This window comes from Panthera tigris, assembly GCF_018350195.1.
Source record: "Panthera tigris isolate Pti1 chromosome D3 unlocalized genomic scaffold, P.tigris_Pti1_mat1.1 chrD3_random_Un_scaffold_51, whole genome shotgun sequence".
Lineage (NCBI taxonomy): Eukaryota > Metazoa > Chordata > Mammalia > Carnivora > Felidae > Panthera > Panthera tigris.
In genome coordinates this window covers 204,012-229,479 of record NW_024962167.1, presented here as the reverse complement: position 1 = coordinate 229,479, position 25,468 = coordinate 204,012, and the positions used below count along the sequence as shown (strand labels likewise).

The window sequence follows — 25,468 nt, the reverse complement described above, 5'->3', positions numbered from 1 at the left end:
AAGGTGTACGAGTGAACTTAGCAGGATTTATGAGCAGTTGGGTTTTGCTGGTAGAAAACGTGTGCTATGGGAATGGTTGGGAATGAGGTGAAGACCTAGGTAAGACAAGCTTATGGAAGTTTGTTAGTGCTATAGAAAGGAGTAGATCTTACCCGATGGGCCTTGGGAAGTTTCTTCGGTAGAATGCTTTTAGCGGCAAATAATAGGTGACTTCTAACAGTGACGAAAACAGTAGGAACCAGAAATGTTTTGATGGTTCGGTGATGTCATCAGGATCCCCGTCGTCTCTTGTTCAGTTTTGGAGTTGGTGGTGTTTTTATTTCTCCTTTCCGGGGTGGCTAATTAGCAACTGCTCCAGGTATCATATTCTCACATGGCAACATCCAGTGGGTGGGAAGGACTGCTTTTCTTTAGGTGTTTCTTTTCACTAGGAAGAGTCTTGCAGTAGACTTCCTCTAGCATTTTAAAGACTAGGTTACATCACACACTCACTCCTAAACTGGTCCCTGGGAAATCAGGTACTGTGATTAGCTTAGAATAATCCTTTCTCTTTTTGAAGCCAGGGTGAGGCCACCTTCTTTGTGTATGGAGACAGTAATGTCCAAATAAAGTTGTGATTCTCTAGCAAGAATGAAGAATATGGAATGGCTCTTAGGGAGGGAGGCAGCAGTATTTGATGCAGGGATTTTGGAGAATTTGAAGCAGAAGACTAAGAAGATTAGATTTGAGTTAGGACACTCTGGTTATGGCATAAAATACAGATCACCAAGCCTTTTTCCTAAAGAGCCAGTGAATATTTTAGGTGATGTGGTCTCTCAGCTCTGCCCTTGTAGTGTGAAAGCAGCCGTAGCAATATGTAAGTGAAGACATGGGACTAGGCCCCAATAAAACATCATTTACAGAACCAGATGGCAGGTTGGATTTGGCCTGTGGCTGCAGTTTGCTGAACCCTCATATGGAGGATAGGTTATAGGAAACCACATAAAGAGACTGGGAGGCAAAGGAAGCTCTTGTTTTCTTAGCCTGGTATTAGTCCATTGTGAAACTTTCAGCTGTGTAGATTGAAAACGTCAGGGGGTTCAGTTTATTCCATTAATTTTTTTTTTCTGGGCCTTGTGTCTTTCTCATTTGTTTTGCTGAAAATTTTTTATTCGTTTAAGAAATAACAATAATATTTGGTGGCTTTTTTTTCCCTGTGAAAATCATCAGTTAAGAACTCATGTTTGACTAGGGCAGTAGCAGGGGAAACATAAAGCAGAGACAGAAACAGTACAGTTAATATGAGTTTGTGATTCCTGAATATAAAAAGTTAGGGGGTGAGAGAGAACTCTCAGAAGATTCAGAGGTTTCCAGGTTGTGCGCCAGCATTTAAATTGGACATGAAGAATGAGTAGGACTTTATCAGATGAACAGAGGAGAGCAGCAGGAATGAGGAAGACCAGTAGTTTTCTGTATATGTTGACTTTGATGGAATATCCATGTAGGATATTCTCAGTCATTGGATAATTGAATAATAGGAGTTTCCAGCTGGAGATAGACCTTCAAGATTGGAGGTGCAGATTTGAAATAATCTGCTGAGAATTATTAGGCAGAGTCATAGCTTGGATAAAGATTGAGCTTGTCCATGATGGAGAACATGGAGAATGCGAAGGCCAGTGAACAAACCCTGGGAATACCAATTTAGAGAGAATGGATGGAAGAATGGCAGTTAGTAAAGAAGACTGAGGAGTGCTAGGGAAAAAGTAGGCGAGGAATTAGAGGAAGTGATGTTGAGAAAATTTTTAAAAATTTCAAGCAGGAGTATTTCATCAAATTACTACCAAGAAAGTTGGATTTAACTTTTAAAAGTTCTCTGGTGGTAACCTTTTCAAAAGAACAATTTGTGAGTTGTAAGGCCTTTTATTTACGTGGTTGGTGCTTTCGGTGTCCAAATGTGGAAAAATAACATATCCACCAAGGTCCTATCTAACTTTTTGTAAATGCAACACCTACCCAGGTAGGGTCAAGGGAAAATGGTCTAGCCTGGTGAGTATACTTGCCCAGCGTTTTTCCATAATCGTCAAAACCTAGGAGTCAAGTGTGAGGAAAAGTGTTGTCGTTCTTACATGCTTCTTGTGGGAGTACTTGAGGTTTTCCTCAAGTCTTTGAATGACTCTTCTGGATGAATACTGAGACAAAAATCTGGCAGCAACAGCTGGAAGCCACTGTCAGGCCCTGTCTCTGGAATGGAATCCCGAGACAGCTGTATTTTTAATAGTTTGAAGTTTTGATCAGAAATAGTTTCCAGAGCAGCAGATTGGAGAAACTGACCTCGTGTCAATATGTTATTGCAGAAAACTAATGTCATAACAAGGAGAAAATGTCAGGTGATGCGCTGAACCTACTAGTTCTCAGTAGTTTGGGAATTCTAGTGATGTCAGTAAAAAAGTCAATACGGGATTATTTTTGCTTGTGTCTTTTTTGTTATGTTGGAATACCTGACTGTATTTTGTTAGTGCTGTCTCTCTTTATTTTCTTTTGATTGGCCTTCTTCTGATATCTCTCCTTTTAGTCTGCCTTTCTGAATCTCATCCCTAAAGAAAGCTCTAAGGAAAATTGTCTTGGAATCTACTACTATTAGAATACATTTCCACCATATGCATGTTGAACGTATATGTATGTTTCCTTCTAAGGCATTGGTCTACCTAATCTCAAGGTTGTGTCATCTTTATGAGTTTCTTAGGCAAAACGACTTTCTACCTGTACACACAGTGATAGTGATAGTGTCAGTGATGATGTTCTGTCAGGAGTGAAAGCATTTTCTGGATCGTCAGGTAGAAATTTTTGTAGGGTACAGTTTTAAAGTGAACTGCTTTAATATTTTTTTCAGAAATTGGTAAGCTGTGACTTAACAAGAATACATGCCCAATTGGAATACCAAGTTTTGAACCAATTATATATAAGATAACTCACTTTGCCTTCCCCCAAAAGGGTCCTATTGATCTTTAATTCTCAAATCTGCTGTTTTCAGGGTGGAGTGGATAATTCCCCTGACAATTTGGACACAGTAATTATGACTTTTTGATTATTTTGGCAATAACTGCCTTTAATAGGTGAACTATATTTTTAATTTTCTAAGACATTAAGGAAAAGAAACAAAAAAAATATAATCGGTAGTATGTTTTTATACTGGGTCTGATAGTTCTGTTTTTTCTAGAACGATCCCTGTTACTTCTTTGATTCCTATCTGCCAGAAAAATGAACTAAGTCCTAGTGAGTTGGAGAAAATGAACAGATTTTTCATATTTGAGAGGAACTTGTATATGGTAGAACATAGTGGCAACCACCAGGATTCTCTCTCTTTTGTTTTTCTGAGTAAAATAGGATTGTTGCTTGTTTCACACTTTCTGACATCATGATTTCACCTATTCCTTTGAAACCTTTCTTCAAATGGATATATAGGAATGTAGGAATTTTCTAGGCAAATACCAAGAAAAAGAGATTCCAGGACAGGTATTCTGTGACATAACCTTCTGACTGTAACCACGTGTAAGACATCAACCCAAATAATAAAAATGTCATATAACACAGTTGTGTTAGAGGCACCCCAACGACACCCAGATTTGATTATTCACTAGAAGAGCTCACAGGACTCAGCATATAGTTGTACTCATGCCTGTGGTTTGGTATGGGGACAGGCTAGAAAGGCCAATCAGCACAGAGAAAAGGTGCATGGGGTGAAGTCCAGAGGAGACCAAGCGCAGGCTTCCAGGAATCCTTTCTCTATGGAGTTAGCAGGATGTGCTTAACTCCTCCAGCATGAAATTAGGACAGCACAAGTGAAATGTTGTCTGCCAGTACGAGGCTTACGGATACTCAGTGCCCAAGGTTTTCATCAAACGCTAATCACATAGGCATCTTCTCCTTAGCATGTGCCAAAATTCCAGGTTTCCAGAAGGAAATCAAGTGTACGGCCTTAAGCACATTGATTGTACCAGCACTTAGGCACAGTGAGCCACTCTTGACCAGCTAGGAAATGGTGGGAACCCTCCTTAAGTCCAAGATCCCAGGGAACAACCAAGGGCCAGTCATTCAAGTAGGATGTTCTGAGGGTATCCATCTTTGGCCTGCTGGATGAAACCTGTTCTGCATAGGAATTATAGCCCTGACTTAATATTTGGTGGTGTCTTAAAATTTTATTTTACTAGCAAGTAATATGATGGTTACCATGGTACTGGTTTCAGTTTTATCATCCATATGAAGTAGGTATTTGTACAAAAAAGACTAGGGCCATATTAGGTCATTATAATCTTTTTTGATGGGATTAAGCTTTCCTTATGATTCTTAGATACGATCAACATAATGATTTTTTATTTAAAATTAGAATAAAATCTCTTAATTATATGCAAAACCCAGGTTTGATTCATATAGTACTGAATTCCTGTGTATAGTTATAAGATATTTGATCCTATTCACCAATTGTTTTCTTTCCTAAGTATACAAATAACTTTTGTATTTTTGTATGTTGCCTTATGTATTTTCATATAATTCCATATGGGAGACAGCACCCCTACTGTGTTACTTTCATATCTATCTTAATTTTCAAGGTGACTGTATCATGCGTTAATATATGGTAAGAGTAGCTTCAATGGATACCGTGTTTTGTTGTTGTTGTTGTTGTTGTTGTTGTTGTTGTTGTTTACATTTAATGAGCCTTATTGTTACAGCAGTTTTAAGTTCACAGCAAAATATAATAGAAAGTACAGAGAGTCTCCATATGCCATACCATGCTCCCGTACACGCCTAGCCTCCCCTGTTGTCAACATCTTGCATGACAGTGGTCCATTTTGAGTAGTATCTTTTTCTCAGTTCCTTTGTTTAGTTTTGAGTGAGAGAGCATGCATGCGTGTGAGCAGCAAAGGGGCAGAGGGAGAGAGGAGAAAGAATCCTGTGCTGTCAGCAAAGAGCCTGATGCAGGACTTGATCCCATGAACTGTGAGGTCATGACCTGAGCTCAGATCCAGACTTGGACGCTGAACCAACTGAGCCACCCAGGCACCCTGACAACAGTGGTGCATTTTATACGGACACTAACTCATCATTTTCAGGCAAAGTCTCTAATTTGCATTAGTGTTCAGCCTTGGTGTTATATATTCTATGAGTTTTAACAAATGTGTAATGATGTGAATCCACCTTTGCGGTATCGTGTGAAAGAGCTTCACTGCCTTCAAGGTCCTCTGTGCTGTGCCCCTTTATCCCTACATTCACCCCAACCCTTACCTCCATAGTCTTGCTCTTTCCAGAGTGTCATATAGTAAGAATCATGCAGTGGGCATCTTGAATGTTTAGAAAATTAAAATTCCCCCGTACTTGAATGTAGGCATTCCAGATATTCTTTGCCCTTGGTTTTGTTTTGTTGCTCATCAGGAGAGGATCTGATAATATATGCCTTCCATGAAAAAAAAGCATGATTTCTCTAGATGTGTGTGACCTAATGGGGAGGGTTGAGAAAAAGGACATCATGAACCACTACATAGCATTGGGATCATTGGGATCATCCTCCTCTGCGATGTGCGGTGGGACTAGACAGACTCTCTAGCAATGGAAGGAGACAGTCTCAAGAGGTTAGAACTTTATCAAACTGGAATGCCAAATCCTTCTTCCTTAACTTCCCATTGGAAATAAGGCCAGGGAGAGTCTGTTTGCTATGGTTTGGCCATGCTGCAAAGTACAATAGCTATAGAGCACACTTTGTGAGGGGGTGTTTCATCCTAAAACTGAACAGTCTCTACTGAAGGGCTGGGGAAGTTCTGCCGTGTTAGAGCAAAATAAAGATACTCTCTTTTAACTCCTCTAGTAGTGGAAGTCCAGAAAAACCATGCTAGTTTCAGTTTGACATTGTCAGCTTAGGATAATCATTCTCCTAATGATACCATTTTCCTTCAGTGTCATAGAGTCGGTCAGTGATGGTCATTGTAAACATCAGTCCACCTGTAAGTGCCAAATTCCGATAAAACCCATTCTTGCTTTTGGTCAATATAGAGGAGAAAGTCAGATTTCTTAGTGCTTTAAGCCTACCAATGGTATAATTACCATTCAGTGTAGTGTGGTTTCCAGGTGTGGTCCCAAAGGAAGACTTTTGAACAAATCATTAGCCATACACTTGTAATTTCCTATATTTTTCGATTGTTGATTAAACATGTATTTTGCTTTTTTCTTTAGGAGCAGATAAGAATGCTGAGGAAGACTCTATCACCAGGTAGGATTTTTATGGATTTGTAATCATGGCATTTATTGGGGCACCTGGGTGGCTCAGTCAGTTAAGGGTGTGACTCTTGATTTCAACTCAGGTTTGTGAGTTCAAGCCCCACATCGGGATTTGCGCTGACAGCCTCCTCGTGGTATCTTTCCCTCTTTCTGTGTGCACTCACTCTCAAAGTATAAAGGAATGAAATGAAAGGAAACGGAAAATGAAAGGAAAGGAAAGGAAATGAATGAACTGAAAATTATGTGTTTCCTAAGGGAACGCAGACAACAAAAGCAGTTTTGAGTCTTCTACCCTTGACTGGACATTATATCATATGCATAACATCTGTTAAGTTATATAGTCATTGCATAGCTTTGCAAAGTAGCTGTGTTATTGTAGCCTACTTTTAATTACTCTGGCAACTGTGGTTCAGGGAGGTTGATTACTCGCCCCATGATTCCATAGTTAATGAGTAGCTGAGGGGGTTTGGCCATCAGCCTGTGTAGCTTCCACATCCATTCTCTGGTTCCTCAGCAGCACTGAGATGAAGACACAGATCGCAGGACAGATCAACTCAGAATGTCAAAGGTAATGATGTCGGAACTCTAATTTGGGGTTTTCTTAAGAAACCAGGTTAGTCCAAGCATTTGCCCTTATATGTTTGACCACTAGTTCTCACAAAAGTAATTAGTGCAGTGGTAACTAGTCCCTTGTTTTTGCCATCAGAGATTTTAGGGTGGATGTCAGCTATGGCCATGGTGTCACGCTTTATACATAATAAGCAAGATCGAGTCAGGCAGGTCCTTAGATGTGGTGATATCCCATCTTCTTGAGACAAATGAGTTTTCTGTAAGGGAAGGATACCTAGTTGTAGACCATGTTACGTTAATTAAATTCAGCCTCTATCTCGAAGATATTGCTGTAAGATTCTCTGTTGCCTAAGTTCCCAGTCTGGTTTCCTTTTGGGCTAGTACCCTTGACTAGTTCTAGGAAACTTTTTCTTTTTTTCGAGATTTCTTTCCCCATGACTTTTCCGTACTGTGGTTTTACCTTTTTACTTTCTTCTCTGGTTTTCTTGGTATTTCTTTTTTTTTCCATTAACTTTTCCACTTCTGCCAGCTAAGGACTCTCCATTTTTCCAGAGGCCAAATCAAAAGCACTTAGAATCTCAAGATGTAGGGAACCTCAGAGATTAACTCATCAAAATACCCTCTGGTACTTCAACCTATGTTTAACCTCCTTGCCCAATGGTTGTTTCCATGGAGAATTTGAAACTCAAAAGAGATTGAAGTGACCTATTGGATATGATAACTGACAGAAATGAGATTTAAATTCGGGTTTTCTTTGTTTCTTTCTTTCTTTCTTTCTTTCTTTCTTTCTTTCTTTCTTTCCTTTCTTTGGTTTTGTCTTCATCTTGCAGGCAAATGTCTTAATAAGAGAAAGCTGGGGAGTGGGTCTAATGAATACAATGAAGGAGGGTAAGAATTGAATTAGCAGAGGAGACCAGGTTTCAAGAAGGACAACACTGAGTTGGATAGGAATAAGAGTTTTAGAAAAGATGTCAGAATATGGGGTTTATGCCAAGTGAGATAAAGGTGAATGACAGGAATGAAGGACCCAGGATCAGGGGAGTTGTTTAGAAAGGCATATTCAAATAGAGAGTTCAAGAGGATCCTGACCAGGTTTCTGCTTTTGTGTGTGTTGGTTTCATTGAAGGTGCGAGCATACCTCAGATTTTCTGAGGAGAGAGATGAAAAATCATTTGAGCTGCTGGGAAGAGTCTGTTTACAGCAAATAGAAATATGATATCCTCTCCTTCCACCCCCACTAAGGGAGGAAGGCTTAGATCGTCTCAAGGAATTGGGGGTGGGGGGGTGGAGATTCTGAACTACAGAGATGTATGGCCCAAGGCAAGCTGTCTCCTCACTCCACCTCTGTTCCTAAATCTGTGATGCCCTTCCCATGTACCTGTAGGGCTGGGCAGGGGTAGGACTGACTTGTCAAATCAGTAGGGGAGCTTCATCTGGATAGGTGATAACATGCCTAAGTTGAGGTGACTGTGTGGATGACTGAGACTCTCAATTAGCTTGTTCCCCAGGAGCAGGACATGGCTCCTACCCTCGGTCATTTGAGCCCATCCTTGTTGTAGGAGTCTGTGCCTTCCTAGGCTAAAGATTGAAAGGTTGGAGAATGTCACTGAACCATGCCGAAGAGTGATGGAGGAGTGGGAGCTCACAGGGAAGAAAATATTCAGGCAGCATAGAGAGAAATGGAGGCACAACTACCAGGACCATTTTGATCGCAGTCTCTCTCCTTGGGTAGCTGAATGCCCCTGAAGGCTTGGAAGGTCTTGCTAGTTATTATGGACCTCAATAAGGCAAGACCAGTGTAGGAACAAAGTTGGCCTTGGGAACTTTTAATCTTTTAATCTCTAGTTAGTACTTCCACTCATAACATAGAAACCTTCACTTTGGCATATTTACTTAAACGGAGGTCTACCGGACACACAATGTAATAGGTGATGCAACAACTCTGGATGTTCCACCATGCTCGCCATAAGTGTCGCTCCCATCTGTTAATGTATAATGCTATTACGATATCACTGACTAGATTCTCTATGGTGTACCTTTGAGCCTTGTGATTTATTTACTCTGTAACTGGAACCCTGATCTTCCCTTTCCCCTTCACCCATTTTGTCCATCCCCCCTCCCTCCTGGCAACAGTCAATTCTCTGCATTTATGGGTCTGTTTCTGCTTTTTCTCTGTTTGTTCATTTGTTCCCCTTTGTAGATTCTACATAGAAGTGAAATCATATAGGATTTGTCTTTCTCTGTCTGACTTATTTCACTTAGCCTCATACCGTCTGGGTATGTCCATGATGTTGCAGATGGCAAGATCTCATTCTGTTTTATAGCTGCGTAATATTCCAGTGTGTGTGTGTGTGTGTGTGTGTGTGTGTGTGTGTGTATGGGTGTGTGTGTACGTGGTCTGTTCATGTATTGATGGACACTTGGGTTGCTTCCATATCTTGTCTATTGTCAATAATGCTATAATAAATATATGGGTGCATATATCTTTTCAAATTAGTATTTCCATTTCCCTTGGGTAAATAAATACCCAGTAGTGGAATTACTGGATCCTATGGTATTTGAGTTTTTAATTTGCTGAGGCCCCCCCATACTGGCTTTCGCTGTGGCGATACCAATTTACATCCCATGACCAGTGCACAAGGGTTTTTTTTCTCCACACCCTGAGCAACCCTTGTTGTTTCCTGTGTGTTGAAACTGAGCCGTTCTGACAGATGTGAGGTGAGAAGTCATTGTGGTAACTTTTATACATTTAATTCTCAACCATTTCAGAAAATTCCCTGCCTGTCACACTTGGTTATGGAAACTCAGACTGGGTCTTTCCTGGAGATTTCACAGGTTAGGAGAGGTGGAGGCAAAATAGCGAACTGAAAGCTTTTTTAACACAGGGTCCAAAGTATGAAAGACCTGTACCCTGGAAATCGTAAAACACTGACGAAAGAAATTGAAGATGACGGAAAGAAAGAGAAAGACATCCGATGCTCACAGATGGGAAGAATACATATTTTTAAAGTGTCGACACTACCCAAAGCGATCTACCGATGTAATGCAGTCCCGGTCAACATACCAACAGCATTTGCCACAGAGCTAGACAAACAATCCTAAACGTTGTATAGAACCACAAAACCTTGAATGGCCAAAGCAATATTGCAAAAGAGGAAAACTGGAGGTATCGCAATCTCAGATTTCAAGTTTTATTCCAAAGCTGTAGTAATCCAAACAGTATGGTGGGTCCTGGTGTAAAAAATAGCCACACAGCTCAATGGAATAGAACCGAAAACCCAGAAAGAAATCCACAACTGTATGGGCAGTTAACCCTCCACACACAGGAAAGACTATCGAGTGGGGAAAAGGCAGTCTCTTCACCAAATGGTGCTGGGAAAACTGGACAAGCCACATGCCAAAGAATGAACCTGGACCAATTTCTTTACCATAGACAGAAATAAACTCAAAATGAATTAAAGACCTAAGTGTGAGACCTGAAACCATAAAAAATCCTTGAAGAGGGCACAGGCCGTCATTTCTCTGACATTTGGCTGTAGCAACATTTTACTAGTTATGTCTCCTGAGCCAAGGGAAATAAAGCAAGAATAAACTATGGGGACTACATCAAACTACAAAGCTTTCGCACAGTGAAGGAAACTGTCAAAACTAAAAGGCAACCTCTGGGATGGGAGAACACATTTGCAAATGTTTTGCAAATCCTGTAAAGGGTTAGTATCCACAATGTATAAAAAATTGATACAAGGCAACATACCCCCCTCCAAAAAAGCCCAGTTTAAAAATGAGCAGAAGACATAGCCAGACATTTTTCCAAAGACAACATGCAGATGGTCAACAGACACATGAAAAGATGTTCCCCAAAACTACAACGAGATACGCCGTTCACACCTGTCAGAATGGCTAAACTCCAAGACACGAGAAGCAAGTGTTTGCGAGGATGTGGAGACAAAGGAAACCTCTGGCACTGTTGGTGGAAATGCAAATGGGTGAGGCCCCTGTGGAAAACAGTATAGAGGTTCCTCAAAAAATTGAAAACAGAACTATCCTATGATCCAGTAATTGCACTACTGGATACTACCCAAAAGAATACAAAAACTCGAATTCCATGAGACACATGCACCCCTGTGTTTATTGCAGCATTATTTCCAATAGGCAGCACAAGTGTCCATGGACAAACGAGTGAACGAAGAAGTCCTATATTTATGTATGTGTGTGTATAAGTATATCCGTACACACACACACACACACACACACACACACACACACACTGGAATATTACTCAACCATAAAACAATGAAATCTTGTCATTTGCAATGGCCTGGTTGAAGCCCAAGAGTAGTATGGTAAGCAAAGTCAGGGAAAGAAAAATACCATATGATTTTACTCATGTAGCACTTAAGAAACAACAAATGAGCAAAGGGAGAAAAAAAAGGGAGAGACAAACCAAGAAATAGGCTCTTAACTGCAGAGAACAAACAGATGGTTCCCAGAGGAGGTGAGTGGTGGGAGGGGTGGAAGAGGTGATGGAGATGAAGGAGTGCCCTTGTCATGATGAGCACAGGGTGAGTATGGAGTTGGTGAATCACTATATTCATAAACTAATATAACACTGGATGTTACTATTACTGGAATTAAAGTAAAACTTAATGAAGAAAACAGAGGCCAACGTTTAATTATACCAAGAAACTTGGTTGAAGAAACAGGTAGCCGACCTTTCCCTTAATTTTTGAAATTTTGTTTTTCAATAAATGAACATGTTTTTGTTGTATATTTTTGCTCTAAAGGCTTTCCGAGAAACCTGGTCCTGATGATTCATGGCCTACATCAGCTAGCCAAGACTTCGATTTTGGTACCGAGGTAAAGTACCCTCCTGTGAAACTCACTTTCCTGCTCTGAATTTAGTTTTCTCTCTTACTTACTCTGAAAATTTAACAGTAGCCTGTGTATCATCATTTTACGTGTGTAACGGAAAGTTAGCAAGAACAAACCACTTTACAGATACATGACGCGTTGAATGTTTTGTTTTGTTTGGTTTTCCTTTGGTAAATCCTAGAGGTGGAGGCTGATCAAAGAATGGGCTGGAAAATATATAATGACCGTGCAATTATATTGGGAAAAGCTTTCCCATAATGGAGGAAATATGACATTTGGTTAAGGATAAGGATTCTTACTGTGATACTAACATGACTGATAATACTCATGACTAAATGAAATCTTATTGGATCCAAGTATCTATTGTAGGTTGCGCTCCGCCCCAGGCAATTTTTATTTTGGTGAGATACAGGATCTTCCCTTGTCTCTATCCTTTGTTCTACATTTAGACTAAAATAATATTAGAAAATGTAGAAATTTAGGTGTTTACCTTATTTCTCAACATTTACCTTACAAAAGTGTTCCCCTGTATTTTTGAGATAACTCCACGAAGAGTAAGTTACAATTGTGCATCTCCCTGAAGAATACGTATTTTGCTGAAGAGAGTAGCTCTATGAGCAGAGGCTCTTCATAGCCAAGTTGTCAAATTTCTAATTTCAGAAATCTTTCCTATTCTAGCTTTTAAAACTATCTCCTCCTAGTCCTTGTGTCAGATTCTAAAATTTAAAGTTTCAGACATCTGATATTTATTTAAATATTCATTCCAAAGCCCCGAAATCATTAGAAGCTACTGCAGGTTAGGAAACATACTTGTTTGACTCGTGGAGCTCCTAGAATAAAGTCTTGCTTGGAAGAAGCAATGTCATAGTTTTTGAATGTGAATAAATGAGTAGGGAAATGGAATTCCGTAGAATGGAATTTGAAAAGTAACGAAATACACATGATATATCACAATTAAATATGTGAATTTAAAAAGTAAGGCTTCAGTTTATATTCCGTTTTGGTGTTTTATATGTAAAAACGCAAATGAATTCTATTGAGGAAATCAGCAGTTACATAAGAAAGAAGGTTACAGTATATTTTTAGTATCCTCCCATTGTGAGCTTAGAATTGCAGAGAAAAACTCCTCAGCCTTTGTTTTGTTAACCCCATCTGTGTCCCATTACATACATCCTTTGAAGGTTCACATTTCTTCCTAGAATTCTCATTCCCAATTCTTTCTCCATAGTGAAAGTTGATGTGTTAGGAACCTTTCTTGTTCTGTTCTTTTGTTAGTGTAGTAATAATTTATAGCTCTTAGGAAGTGATAGATGCCAGTAATTGAACAATTTCTTTTAGAGTGAAAAAAATTAAATTCTTTATTACAGTATTTATAACCAGATAACTGTAGAGTGATAAAAGTCAGTATTATCAGGGGTATTCTGTGAATCAAAGACTCTGTTTTATGTATACACTATATATATATATATATGGGGCTCAAACCCACAATCCGTGAGATCATGACTCATGAGCTGAAGGTGGACGTTGAACTGACTGAGCCACCTATGTGTTTCCCCCACCATGCTCTTTTTTAATCGTTTACCCGTAGCCTAATGTTTCCTTGCAGAAACCATTTCTTTAGTGTCTGTTCTTTTAGTACATCACTTTCTGTCAACTCCCTTGTCAACATATTGGTTATGGAATTCTACGGTCTGTGTGTGGTTTTCGTCCATGACTCATTGCCCCACAAGGTTTATTATTCTTTTTTCCTCTTCGTTGGAAGGAGCTGAGCTAAATGTTTTTGTAATGTTTGTATTTCTCTTGGAAAGGGAGGGAGAGAGGGAAAGAATGAGCAAGTGCTCGTTGTTGTGATCTGAAAATATGCAAGGTATGATCTCAGTCCTTTTGTATTTATGGAGGGCTGTTTTGTGACCCAGGATGTCATTGGTATTGGAGAATGTTCTATGTACACTTAAGAAGAATGTGCATTCTACTGCTGTTAAATGAAAAGATCTCACTACATCTGTATTGATATCCATGTATCTAAATGCATATGTTAAGTCCAATATATATCTATGTATATCTGAATACATCTGGTCCAATGACACATTGGATCTGTGTTTCCTTACTGATTTTCTACCTTGATGATCCGCCTGTTGCCATGCGTGGAGTCTTAAAGTCGGCTACAACCATGGTATTTGTATGTATACATTTATTCATGTTTGTGATTAATGGATTCATCTGTGTGGGCCTTTCACTTTGGGGACATAAACATTTGCAATTGTTAGCTCCTCTTGATGGATAGACCCCTTAATTATGATTAAATGCCCTTCTGAATCTGTTACTACAGTCTTTGGTTTAAAATCTAGTCTGTCTGGTGGAAGTATGGCGACTCCAGCTTTCTTTTGACTTCTAGTAGTATGATAGGTGGCTCCCATTACCTTCACTTTGAATCTGGAGGTGTCCTGGGGTCAAAAATCAGTGTCTTGTTGACAGCATGTAGATGGATCTTGTTCTTTGGTTTTGTTTTGTGTTTTATCCATTCTGATTCCCTGTGTCTTTTGATTGGGGCATTGAGTGCATTCACATGCAGAGTGATTAGTGAAAGATACGGATTTAGTGTCATTGTGTTATCTGAAGGCTTCATGCTTTAGGTGAGGCCTCTGGTCCTTCTTAGTCTCTGCTGCTTTCCACTCACAGAGTCGCCCCTTAGGATCTCCTGCAGGGCTGGTTTAGTGGTCATGAACTCCATTAGGTTTTGTCTGTCTGGGAGAGCCTTTCTCTCTCTTTCGATTCTGAATGACAGCCTCGCTGGGGAAAGGATTCTTCGCTGCATATGTTCCCATTCAGCACATTGACCGTTTCCTACCCCTCCCTTCTGCCCTGCCAAGTTTCATGGGACAGGTCTCCTGCTACCCTTATGTGTCTTCCCTTGTAGATTAAGTAAGACCCGTTTGTCCCTAGCTGCTTTCAGAATTCGCTCTTTATCTTTGTAGTTTTCCGGTTTCGCTATGACATGTCGTGGTGTTGACCTGGTTTTGTTGATTTGGAAGGGAATTCTCTGTGCCGCCAGGACTTGGATGCCTGTTTCCTTCCCCAGATGAGGGAAGGTCTCAGCTATAAGTTGTTCAAATAAACCTTCTGCCCCTTTCTCTCACTCTTCTTCTTCTGGGGCTCCTGTGATGTGGCTATTATTTCATCTCACCGAATCACTTAGGTCTCTGGTACCTGCCTCGTAGTCTAGTAATTTCCTTTCTTTCCTTTCTCTGCTTCATCTTTGTCCATAATTGTATCTTCTATTTCACCTATTCTGTCTGCTGCTTCTCCCATCCTTGCTGTCACTGCATCTAGTTTATTTTGTATCTCCTTTACAACATTTCATTTTCAGCATTCATCGTGATGATTCGTTAGGTCCTTGATCTCTGAAGCAGCTTGGTTTCAAGCCCAGCTATGAGTCTTCTGAGTGTTATTCCAAAACCTTGATGAGATATATTGTTTCTGTCTCTTTCGAGCACTTCTCTGGCTGTCTTTCTTCCTGGAATTTTTTTTTTTTTTGAGGAGAATTCTTCTGATTTGTCGTTTTGGCTAGTTTCCTGTCCTTTATGTGTTTTACTAGCTTGTTCTGTGTCCCACACCTGCGAGTACTATTATATTACAAAGGGGTCCTACACTCTCCAGGGCCTGACAGTTGAACACGTGTTTTTGGAGTGTGTCGTGTGCACTCTGTTGGTGCGTCTTTGGCTGCTTTTCTCGCTACTTGGAGTGGTGGTTTGGGCCTTCCACCCAGTGTGCTTTGATTTGTTTGTTGAAGTAATCTTGGAAAAAAGGAGAAGAGGGTGGTGAAGAATCCTTAGCCCAAACAAGAGAGAAATGACAGGAGTGGAAAAAGAGACCAGGCAGTGACTCAAAGGAGCTATAGGGCTTAATCCAGAAACAGAGGGAGGAAAATGAAGAAGGAGATCTGGAAAAGTATAGAGAACGTCCCCGATGAAACCAACAAACAAAGAACCAGAACAGAAGAACAGAGGGGAAATATAAATACATATAAATAGCTTTGACCCAAAGTCAACCCGAGACTACTGGGCTGATTCCCAAGGGAGAAGAGGAAAGAGGAGAGTAGAAAGAGAAAAAAGGGAAAAGAGAAGAAAGGGAAAGAAAAGGAGAGAAAAGATGGGCTCCTGGGTGGCTCAGTTGGTGAAGCGTCTGACTCTTGAATTTGGCTCAGGTCATGTTGTCGCTGTAGGTGGGTTAGAAACCCCCATCGGGCTCTGCAGTGAGAGCATGGATCCTGCTCGGATTCTCTCTCTCTCCCTCTGTCGGCACCTCTCCTGCTTGATCACTGTCTCTCTCTCTCTCCAAATAAAGAAATAAACATTCAAAACGAAAAGAAAAAAGAATAATAATTCAAATGAAAACAAACAAACAAACAAACAAACAAACAAACTAACTAAGATAGAAAACCAGAGGAGCGTTGTCTGTTGGTGCCTGGGACTGGTGGCTGTGCTGGTCTAGGGGAGGGGCTGTCTGGTCCCATCAGTGTCAGTCTCACTCCCATAGAGAAGCAGTTACCAGGCACAGAGAGGCAAGGTTTGGTGTAATGGGCCTGCCTCCACTGAGGCTCACTGTCCATCCCCTGAAGCCCCACGATGTTGGTCATGGGGAGAGAAATGGCGACACCCCAGTCTCTCCTGCCCACACGAGGTGTCTCAAAACTCACTGTTTAGGCCGTCCTCACAGAATAGCCTGGGGGGCCAGCTTGCCTTGCTGCACAGTCTCCTGTGCTCCCTGAGCGCTGAGCTGGAATTCAAAACCCTGTAGGATCCCGCTTTGCTCAGACCTGGTTCTGGAATAGCGCCACTCTGCGCAGTGGACAAAGGGCCTCTGGGTCGTGCCTGCAGGTTCTTTTTCCCTTGGGGAGGGCAATACCTCCTCTTTCCACCATACTCAAGGTGTTCTCTCCCAGTGTTGCCCTGAGAGCCTACGGGCGACTCCCTCCCCACCAGGCATGGGAGGTGGCAGCTCTGGTCCAGAGAAAGTCTGGCAGCCTTGAAAATTTTTTTTTTTTAGCTTCTAAGGCTGTTTTGCAAAGTAGAAACTGGCTCTCTGGACATCTCCTTGGTCTGTGGCCCGGACAGGTTTTCTCATATCCAAATACACTTCCCACAGCCTCTCTCTCTCTTCCTTTCGTTGTTCCACCAAAGGACTTCCCCCACTCCATGCCTGAGCTGTCCATTTTATTTCTGCCAATTCGCATACACACCCTTCTGTCCTGCCACGCTGTCTCTTTGCACCTGTGGAGATTTTCCTGTCCCTCTGCAGCCTGTATTGCTGGTATTCCAAGTGTTGTGACCTCAATACTGCTGTGTTTGAGGGACAAGGGAAATTCTGATCCCCCTCCTCTGCCATCCTAACACCTCCCGCCTCCTTTTACTTTCCGTTTCACAATTTCACAGTTCTGTGTAGGATTGCATTATTATATCAGTTTAATATGTTTTATAGATATTTCAGATGGCCTTTTCTTACTTGAAATTCATTGATCTGAACTTTCTTTTTGTTTTTTTAAAGTTTATTCATTTATTAATTGGAGAGAGAGACAGAGAGAGCACACGTGGGGAGGGGTAGAGAGACAGAGGGTGAGAGAGAAAATCGCAAGCAGACCCTGCACTGTCAGCGCAGAACCAGACGGGGGCCTTGAACCCTTGAACTGTGAGATCATGACTGGAGCCAAAATCAAGAGTCAGGTGCTAACTGAATGAGGCATTCAGGCGGCCCTAACATTTTCTTTGGAAGTCCCCTGGGCACTTTAAATTTAATATGCCCTAGTTTCAAGACATTGTTTCTGACCCTTTCCCTTTCCTCTTTCCTGACTGTAATCTGCTCTGTCCTTTGTGTTCCCTAGCCTAAAAAATAACAGCCCTGAAACAGGAAAAGTCCTGGACTCTGAACTGCCCTGAAATGACCGCATCCAGTCACTCACCACATTCGATATTTTGTACCTGCTTACCATTTTTCATATGTTATTCCTGTAATTCACTCGCTCACCTATAATTTTGCAGTACTCTTCTGGTTTTGCTTCCTTTACGTTCATCCTACATTGCTGCCAGGGTGACCTTTCTAAAATATACTTGTGACGATGTCACTCCTCTGCTTATTCAATGCATCCCCATTACCTGAAGGAGAAAATTCATGTTCTAGCATAACACTGCTCTTTGTTTTTTTTTTTTTTTTTGGTTTCGTCCTGATGTTCCAGTAATATCTCTCTATCTATCCCATTCCCAATAACTCTGTTCCAGTTTTGCCATATTGCATAGGTGTTGTCACTTACTATATTATTTCATAGTTGATCCTTTTGCTCATTCTAGAATGCCCTTCACACCCTCCCCGTGTACTTTGTCTGTCTTTTAAGATACAGCCCTATCTTCCCAGCTGAGCTGGGAAGTTTGCTGAGCTTCCCAAATGTAAGTGTTTTCTCCTTTGTGCGTTCACTGTACGTGATTCACTTCCCTTGCAGAACTAGTGGATGGTATTGTTCTGTCCTTACCTGTTTTCATGCATCTCTACCGCTACTAGCATATAGAACAGACTCTGTCTTTTATTTATATTTCCAGCTCGTCCCCGGATCGTGGCTATGACTTGACAGATACAGTGTGTGCTTGTCTTTCTGAGTGGGTGAGTGCGTGAAAAAGAATTAATGTGATGTTTTTCTGAAGTTGGGTTTTTGTTTTGTGCTGTTTTTCTAGGAAGGAACAGCAAAGTCAGCAATGGAAGCAAAGGAAGATGGTGTTGGTATTATTGAAAATGTGCCACCAGAGCAAACAGTTAATGACAGTTTGACTTCTGCTGGTGGAGTGCATGAAAATTACACAAGTGGTAAGCTAGTGAATCTCTGTGAGCTGTTTTCCTATGATTAAATGCCAGTATGAGAAAAATCTGAAAGTATGTAGATCCAAATATATTATCCTTTTTTTCTTGAAGATATTTTTCTGTTGCTATCTTTCTTTATAAGTATCCCAGGTACTGCCCCCTTTTGCTTCCGGAAAATCTTGAACCCCCTGAACATCTTTTCTGCTATTGCTTTTATTTTATTGAAATAGTCATGAACGGAGATAGACATGTGTCTGTGTTTAAAATTCATAGTAACACATATTTTTCCTGTAACACATTAATTTATCTGTGACCGTATCCTATAGATATGATGTCAGCATTAGAATTGGGAGAAGAGGAAGATGTAGAATCACCTTCTCTTCCTGAGGTACTGTCTTCTTCTTATTTTTAAGTATAAGCATGGAGGAGTGATGGTAAAACGTCCACGAGGTGCTTTGACTTTGACTTTTGGATAATTAAAATAACATCGCAGTCATACTTGTAGTAATATAAGTAAAGTAATGATGACCTATTCTAAGGTGACAACTAGGGAAGGAGGTAAAAAGGTCCTGATCTCTTAGGCCCAGGCAGCTGCTGCATAATGCTGCAAGCACTGTATTTGAAATCAAAAGACATGCTAGCATCTTGGTTCCGTCACTTCCTAGCTGTGGGACCTTGGAAAAACTTGCTTGAATGTCAATGACCTCGTTCCTAAAAATGGCACTAATACCCACCTCTTGGTTGTGTGTAATGAACAAATGTGGCAACGTTTTGTAACCTGTAAAGGGTGCTATAGAAATAGAAGACAAAATGATCACAGTGGCATATATTGACTTAGTAAATATTGAGGATACTTTTTTTTGGTGAATGTTTGTTTAGTGTTGAGAGGGGGTGGGGGGACAGAAGATCCGAAGCAGGCTCTGCACTGAGAGCAAGGAGCCCAATGCAGGACTTGAACTCATGAACTGTGAGAACACGAGCTGAGCCAAAGTTGGGCGCCTAAGTGACTAAGTCACCCAGGCCCGCCAAGAATACTTGTCTTAAATGTGAAGATGTCTGAAGGCCAATAAAATGGCAGTAGTGTCCAGAAAAGAATGGGAAAGTAGGAATGGGTGTTTGATTTTCTAATCTGGGGCTATGTGAAGTTCCTGTAGTCTCTTAGTGGAGACATCATATAGGTATACAGTTGACCCTTGAACCAGATGGGTTTGGACTGTGGGAGTCCACTTACACACAGATATTTTTCAGTAAATAGAGTGCCATCCTGTAAATGTATTTTCTGTGCCTTATGATTTCTTTTTCTTTTCATTATTTCTTTTGAGAGAGAGAGTGAGGACAGAGCACGTGGGTAGGTGAGGGCAGGGTGAGAGAGAGAATCTTAAGCCGATTCACACTGCCAGCGCATTTCTTTCTCTTTGATATTAATTGATTTGGCTGCTAATAATTTAAAGTTATCCAATTCTCTCGTTATTAATCTTTAAAAAGTACTCAAATGCACTTTAGTGCTTGTTATAAGGGATGGTAAGCTAAATAGTTTTTAAGGTTTGTAACATTAAAAACCATCTAACTTAATTTTTTGGTCGATTTAACATGTAATGAATTGTTCAATTCCAAAAACTGACAAGCTTAAGTTTATGAGTTCATATTTTTCTTCTGTCTTAGGCTGAGGCAAGTTAGTTTTCACTTCTTACAGGAAGTTACAATCCAGTGACTTGGGAACAACTGAACATAGATTAAGAAAGTTAACAGTAAAATTGTAATTATTTTCTCATTTTTCTTTGTCCGTACTTGATTACTTAAGGATAAGGTGTTTTTACAAACATGTATCCTGGCAGAAAATTCATGTGAAAGTCAAAACAAGGAAGTTAACCATCCATTTTTGCAACTGCAAAAAGTGACTCAAGGACCAGCAATGGATAAGGAATGTGATAGGGAGAATGATATATCTGTATATTTAAGACATGCTTCTATGCAAAACTTTGAGGAAATGTGGATCAAATAAGGCAAATTAGACTGGAAAAAGAGCTTAAAACTCATCGCCAGTGAGTGAAAGCAGAAGTTTGGTGAAATTTGTTAACAATACAGCATTCCTACTCATCTTGAAGAACCACCACCACAGGGTCACTCTAACAAGGAACCAACTGAAAGGAAATCCCTTCGAATTGGACAAATACGGAAGAAGATGCATTTGGAGTGTCTGCCTCGGTAGTATTTCAGGCATTTCCTGAACAAAAAGAGCCTAGTCTTGAAAATGTCATTCTCTCTCATTCATACTCTGGGTCCCCAGAATATGCTTGCCAGTCATCTTCTAAGCTTTCTTTAAATGAAAGCAAATCATCAGGGACATATAAATCAAACCCACACTGAGCTATCACCTCACACCGGTCAAGAGTGGCTAAATGAACAAATCGGGAGACTATGGATGCTGGCGAGGATTGTGGAGAAACAAGAACCCTCTTGCACTGTTGGTGGGAATGCAAACTGGTGCAGCCACTCTGGAAAACAGTGTGGAGGTTCCTCAAAAAATGAAAAATAGATCTACCCTATGACCCAGCAATAGCACTGCTAGGAATTTGCCCAGGGGATACAGGAGTGCTGATGCGTAGGGGCACTTGTAACCCCATGTTTATAGCAGCACTTTCTTTTTCTTTTCTTTTCTTTTTTTAACGTTTTTATTTATTTTTGAGACAGAGAGAGACAGAGCATGAGCAGGGGAGAGGCAGAGAGAGAGGGAGACACAGAATGCGAAGCAGGCTCCAGGCTCTGAGCTGTCAGCACAGAGCCTGACGTGGGGCTCGAACCCACAGACTGTGAGATCATGACCTGAGCTGAAGTCGGACGTTTAACCGACTGAGCCACCCAGGTGCCCCTATAGCAGCACTTTCAACAATCGCCAAATTATGGAAGGAGTCTAAATGTCCATCACCCGATGAATGGATAAAGAAATTGTGGTTTATATACACAATGGAATACTACTTGGCCATGAGAAAGAATGAAATATGGTCTTTTGTAGCAACGTGGATGGAACTGGAGAGTGTGATGCTAAGTGAAATAAGCCATACAGAGAAAGACAGATACCGTATGTTTTCACTCTTTTGTGGTTCCTGAGAAACTTAACAGAAGACCATGAGGGAGGGGAAGTGAAAACAAAAACAAAAAAACAACAAAAACAACCTTAGAGAGGGAGAGAGCCAAACCATAAGAGACTCTTACAAACTGAGAATAAACTGAGGATTGATGGGGGATGGGAGGGAGGGAAGGGTGGGTGATGGGCACTGAGGAGGGCACCTGTTGGGATGAACCCTGGGTGTTGTATGGAAACCAATTTGACAATACATTTCATATTAAAAAAAGAGAAAGAAAGAAAGTAATCAGACTATGAAAATGAGAACAAACCAGACATTGAGCATCTTTTTAACAACAATGAGGATTTTTAAAATGATATAGAAAATAAAAAAAGCAAGGAACCCACTAGTTACATTTAAAGTGAAGGAAGGCCAAGAGTTTGACATGCAAATGGCAAAAAATATGGACCCAAACACCACCGATTGTAAATTAGACCTCAGTCTAGTGATTCAGAGAGCCTTTTTGATTTGTGGCTTGCCTGCTGCGATGTGATGAAACGCACGGTTCAAACAAAAAGGGATGATATTTCTGCTGTCACAAACACTTACGAGAAAACAAACCAGTACAAGACTTTTTTCCAGAAGCCATTATATACAGATAATGCCAGTACTCATAACTATAAAAGTATTGATTCTGAATTAGAAATTGTGAGTTCTTCTTCAGCATCTCGTTTTCCAGCATCTGAAGTATATCTAAGTGAAGAATTACATCAAGATATGCAAAGGTTTAAGAATGAGATAGGCATGTCACAAGTAGAGTTCCTGTCTTTGGAAAGAGAGAAAGTTCAACCTCCAAAAGAGATAGAGGTCCGCCTTGCTGTTACTCTTGTTTTTTCTCTTTAGCAATTATCTGATCCATTCTGATTTTCCACTCAAGAGAACAAGAGTGTGCATACAATGGAATTGTCTAAATAAGTAATTGTGTCTGGAAATAGATTATTTCTGCTATCTAACAAATAGGAGTTCAGGAAAACATTCTTATGATTTGTTTTCCTTAAAGTTTCTGTGTCAGTCTTCCAAGTAGTATATGAACTGGGAAACCAACTTAGCTATGTAAGTACCATGTGACCTCATGAACCAGAATAACCAATAAAGAAACTGCTTAAAAAACATAATAATCTCCAGGTTTTTTACAAAACATATTGGCTTAAATATAAATTGCATTTCCATAAACAATAAAATGGGAAAGAAGCAATAACTAAGAGAAGGAATATACACAAATGTTCCCAGCTAAAGCAGTCTATTTATTGCTTCAGTATGTGTCTGTAGACTCTGGGTCTAGGGTTCTTGCTTGTCTAGCAAGACAGCAGCGGGATGGAGGGTTACAATGGGAGAGACAGCTAATGTCCCCGAGAACACAGGAGCCCGGATTAAGGGTCCTTGCTCTGTTTTTATTAGGATCAGAAGGCTTCCAAACATGGTGATGGACGTGCACAAAGAGACAACCAATCTGTGAACATGAACTCATGGGCATGAGGGAAAGGGGGTTTGAAGATACAGGGTGTTGGGGGTTTGGGTCAATATAAAACAAAATCCTGGCGCCTGGCAGATGGTTGTTAACAGCAGACCTGAGGCAGCTTCTCTGTTTATCTTAGCTAGTCTAGGGGAGAAGAGGGATGCTACCTCAGGATCCACAAGGCACCTTTCTTTTGCTAATTAGCTCCCCTCTGGGCATCTTCACCCTGCAGCCTACAGCCTATAGCCCTATTTACCTGTCTACCTAATTTGGTCCTTCCTTCCTGTGAAAGCAGCTTTCTGCCATAGTACTAAATTGGGGAGTGTGTCCTCCTGCATATCTAATCTGGTTTCCCTCACACACCTTTGTCTTGGAGCCTTTGCCCCGCCCTCTCTCTACTTAGTTACCTAATCTTGTTTACCCAAACTTGGGTGTGAGCATCCTATGGCTTTGTAATATTTTATGCCTGGTTCACCCATCAGTGCTGGCTCAGGGAATTCCTAAGCTTATTGCCCACAAATATATGCAGTCTTGTCTGCTTTACTCACAATCTTGGAACTTAGAATTTCAACATGACCCCTTTGAGATAGGCTCAATAACAGCTATTTGTATTATCACTGCTTTTTTCCCCACATTTTTAAAATCATCATTCTCAGATGTTTCTGTTGAGTCAACCCTTCACTTTATGTTCAATAAAGTATGATACCTTTTGGCCTGTATGATTTTTACCATGTAGGTAGCACAAACCTTCGGCAAAGCTTCAGTATTGAACTCCAAGGGAGAAAACTGAGTTTTGAGATGTGTGGAGTTTAGAAATAGACAAAACCTAGAGATACCCTCCTTTAGAAGAATAAGTAGCTAATCCCCTCGTGCCCTATCAAGGTATTAATTTACTGTGCCAAAGGCACACTTTTCATGCGTCTGATTAATTTAATGAATTTGTGGTCATTTCTCTGAGTCAGCATTCAAGAATTGTATCATCTCTTTTGGCGCCATAGAATGCTAGGTAATGCCACTTTAGGAACTTGGGACAAATCATTTAACCTTTTCGAGTTTTACTCGCGTTATCAGTAGCAAATGGAATTACAGGTGATCATTACGTTTATACCCTCTCCCTATAAAATGTTATGGTTATTGAATGTGAGATTCGGAGAGCATTACTAATGTCCCAGAATTCCACCCTAACGTCCGTTTCACTTTGTTCCTTTTGTGTTGTGGCAAACTTTGGTTCATAAATTTTAGGGGACACTGTCACTGTTTTTGAGAACCTTAGGATCCGAAAGAAAAAGAATTGTAAAAGGCAGTCAGGGAAAGAATAGCTCCGTGCAGAAAGAGGAAAGCTCCCTGTTTTTGTTACTGGAGCACCTCCATGTCCCATGTTTTAAATCTGGCTGTTGTGTAAAACCCAGGTGGTAAGGATAGAAAAGGACAAATTTTGTCTTTTGTCTTTTTATTTCTTTGTATCTCTTGGTCAGATGGGGTGGGGGTGGGTGGGGAATTCTCGGTAGCAAAGTGTGGATATGAATAAGAGTACAAAATTAAGAAAGCCCTTTTAGAAATATTGGTAACTTTTGCTTTTTTTAAATTTCAACAGAAATGAAGCAGAGTTTATAAAAATTACAGTTACTTGTAATGATAAAGTAAACACAAAATATTTTCCTCCATTGAATTTATGACAAACTAAGTGTCAACTGATGAAACTAATGAAAAAACTTCTTTTTATTGACTAAAGTAACAATTACCTTTAGTATCAAGTTCCATTAAAGGTTGAAGAAAAAAAGAAGCACAGAGGAAGTGACATGGAAGTATCAGAAAACATACATGATGCTGCGGCTGCTGGATTAATTCCACAAAGACAGAATGGAAAAACTGATAACCATCAATTGCCTATTGGAGAAAAAAAAGATTCCGATAGGTAAGCCTATAGCAATATTTAAATAGTAGGTCATTGTTATTTTCCTATGCAACAAACTTTTCTAGTTTGAGCTAATGTTCACGATGAACAAATTTCGTATTTTTCGTGGAGATATTTCATCCTACGTGCTAATGAGAAAAATGTAAATACCAACGAGATACCATTTTTTGCAGTCATAGTGATAAATATTTTATTAAAAAAATAACCAAAGTTACGAAATGTGAGGAAAATGACATTCTTAGACACTGTGGCTGGATGAAATTGGTAACTCCTTTTGGAAAGGTGATTTAACGGTGTATTTCAAAATTTCAAATATGTCGGGGCACCTGGGTGGCTCAGTTGGTTAAGCGTCCAACTTCGGCTCAGGTCATGATCTTGCACTTCACGAGCTTGAGCCTTGCGTCAGGCTCTGTGCTAACAGCTCAGAGCCTGGAGCCTGCT

At 40.4% G+C, this 25,468-nt stretch overlaps 1 protein-coding gene across 5 annotated transcripts in view; it reads left to right on the top strand.

The window, feature by feature from the left end:
• LOC102959166 (ankyrin repeat domain-containing protein 62-like) overlaps window positions 1–25,468 on the top strand; it is a 114,548-nt gene that overhangs the window by 17,666 nt on the left and 71,414 nt on the right. For 2 of the 5 annotated variants that reach the window (XM_042977118.1, XM_042977116.1), the window contains exons 6-11: window positions 6,202–6,238; window positions 6,761–6,814; window positions 11,601–11,673; window positions 18,408–18,537; window positions 18,858–18,919; window positions 24,861–25,027. In XM_042977118.1, the coding sequence (XP_042833052.1) occupies window positions 6,202–6,238; window positions 6,761–6,814; window positions 11,601–11,673; window positions 18,408–18,537; window positions 18,858–18,919; window positions 24,861–25,027 (523 nt within the window). The remainder of the gene's footprint in view (window positions 1–6,201; window positions 6,239–6,760; window positions 6,815–11,600; window positions 11,674–18,407; window positions 18,538–18,857; window positions 18,920–24,860; window positions 25,028–25,468) is intronic. The other 3 variants (XM_042977117.1, XM_042977119.1, XM_042977120.1) reach the window with 3 other exon arrangements.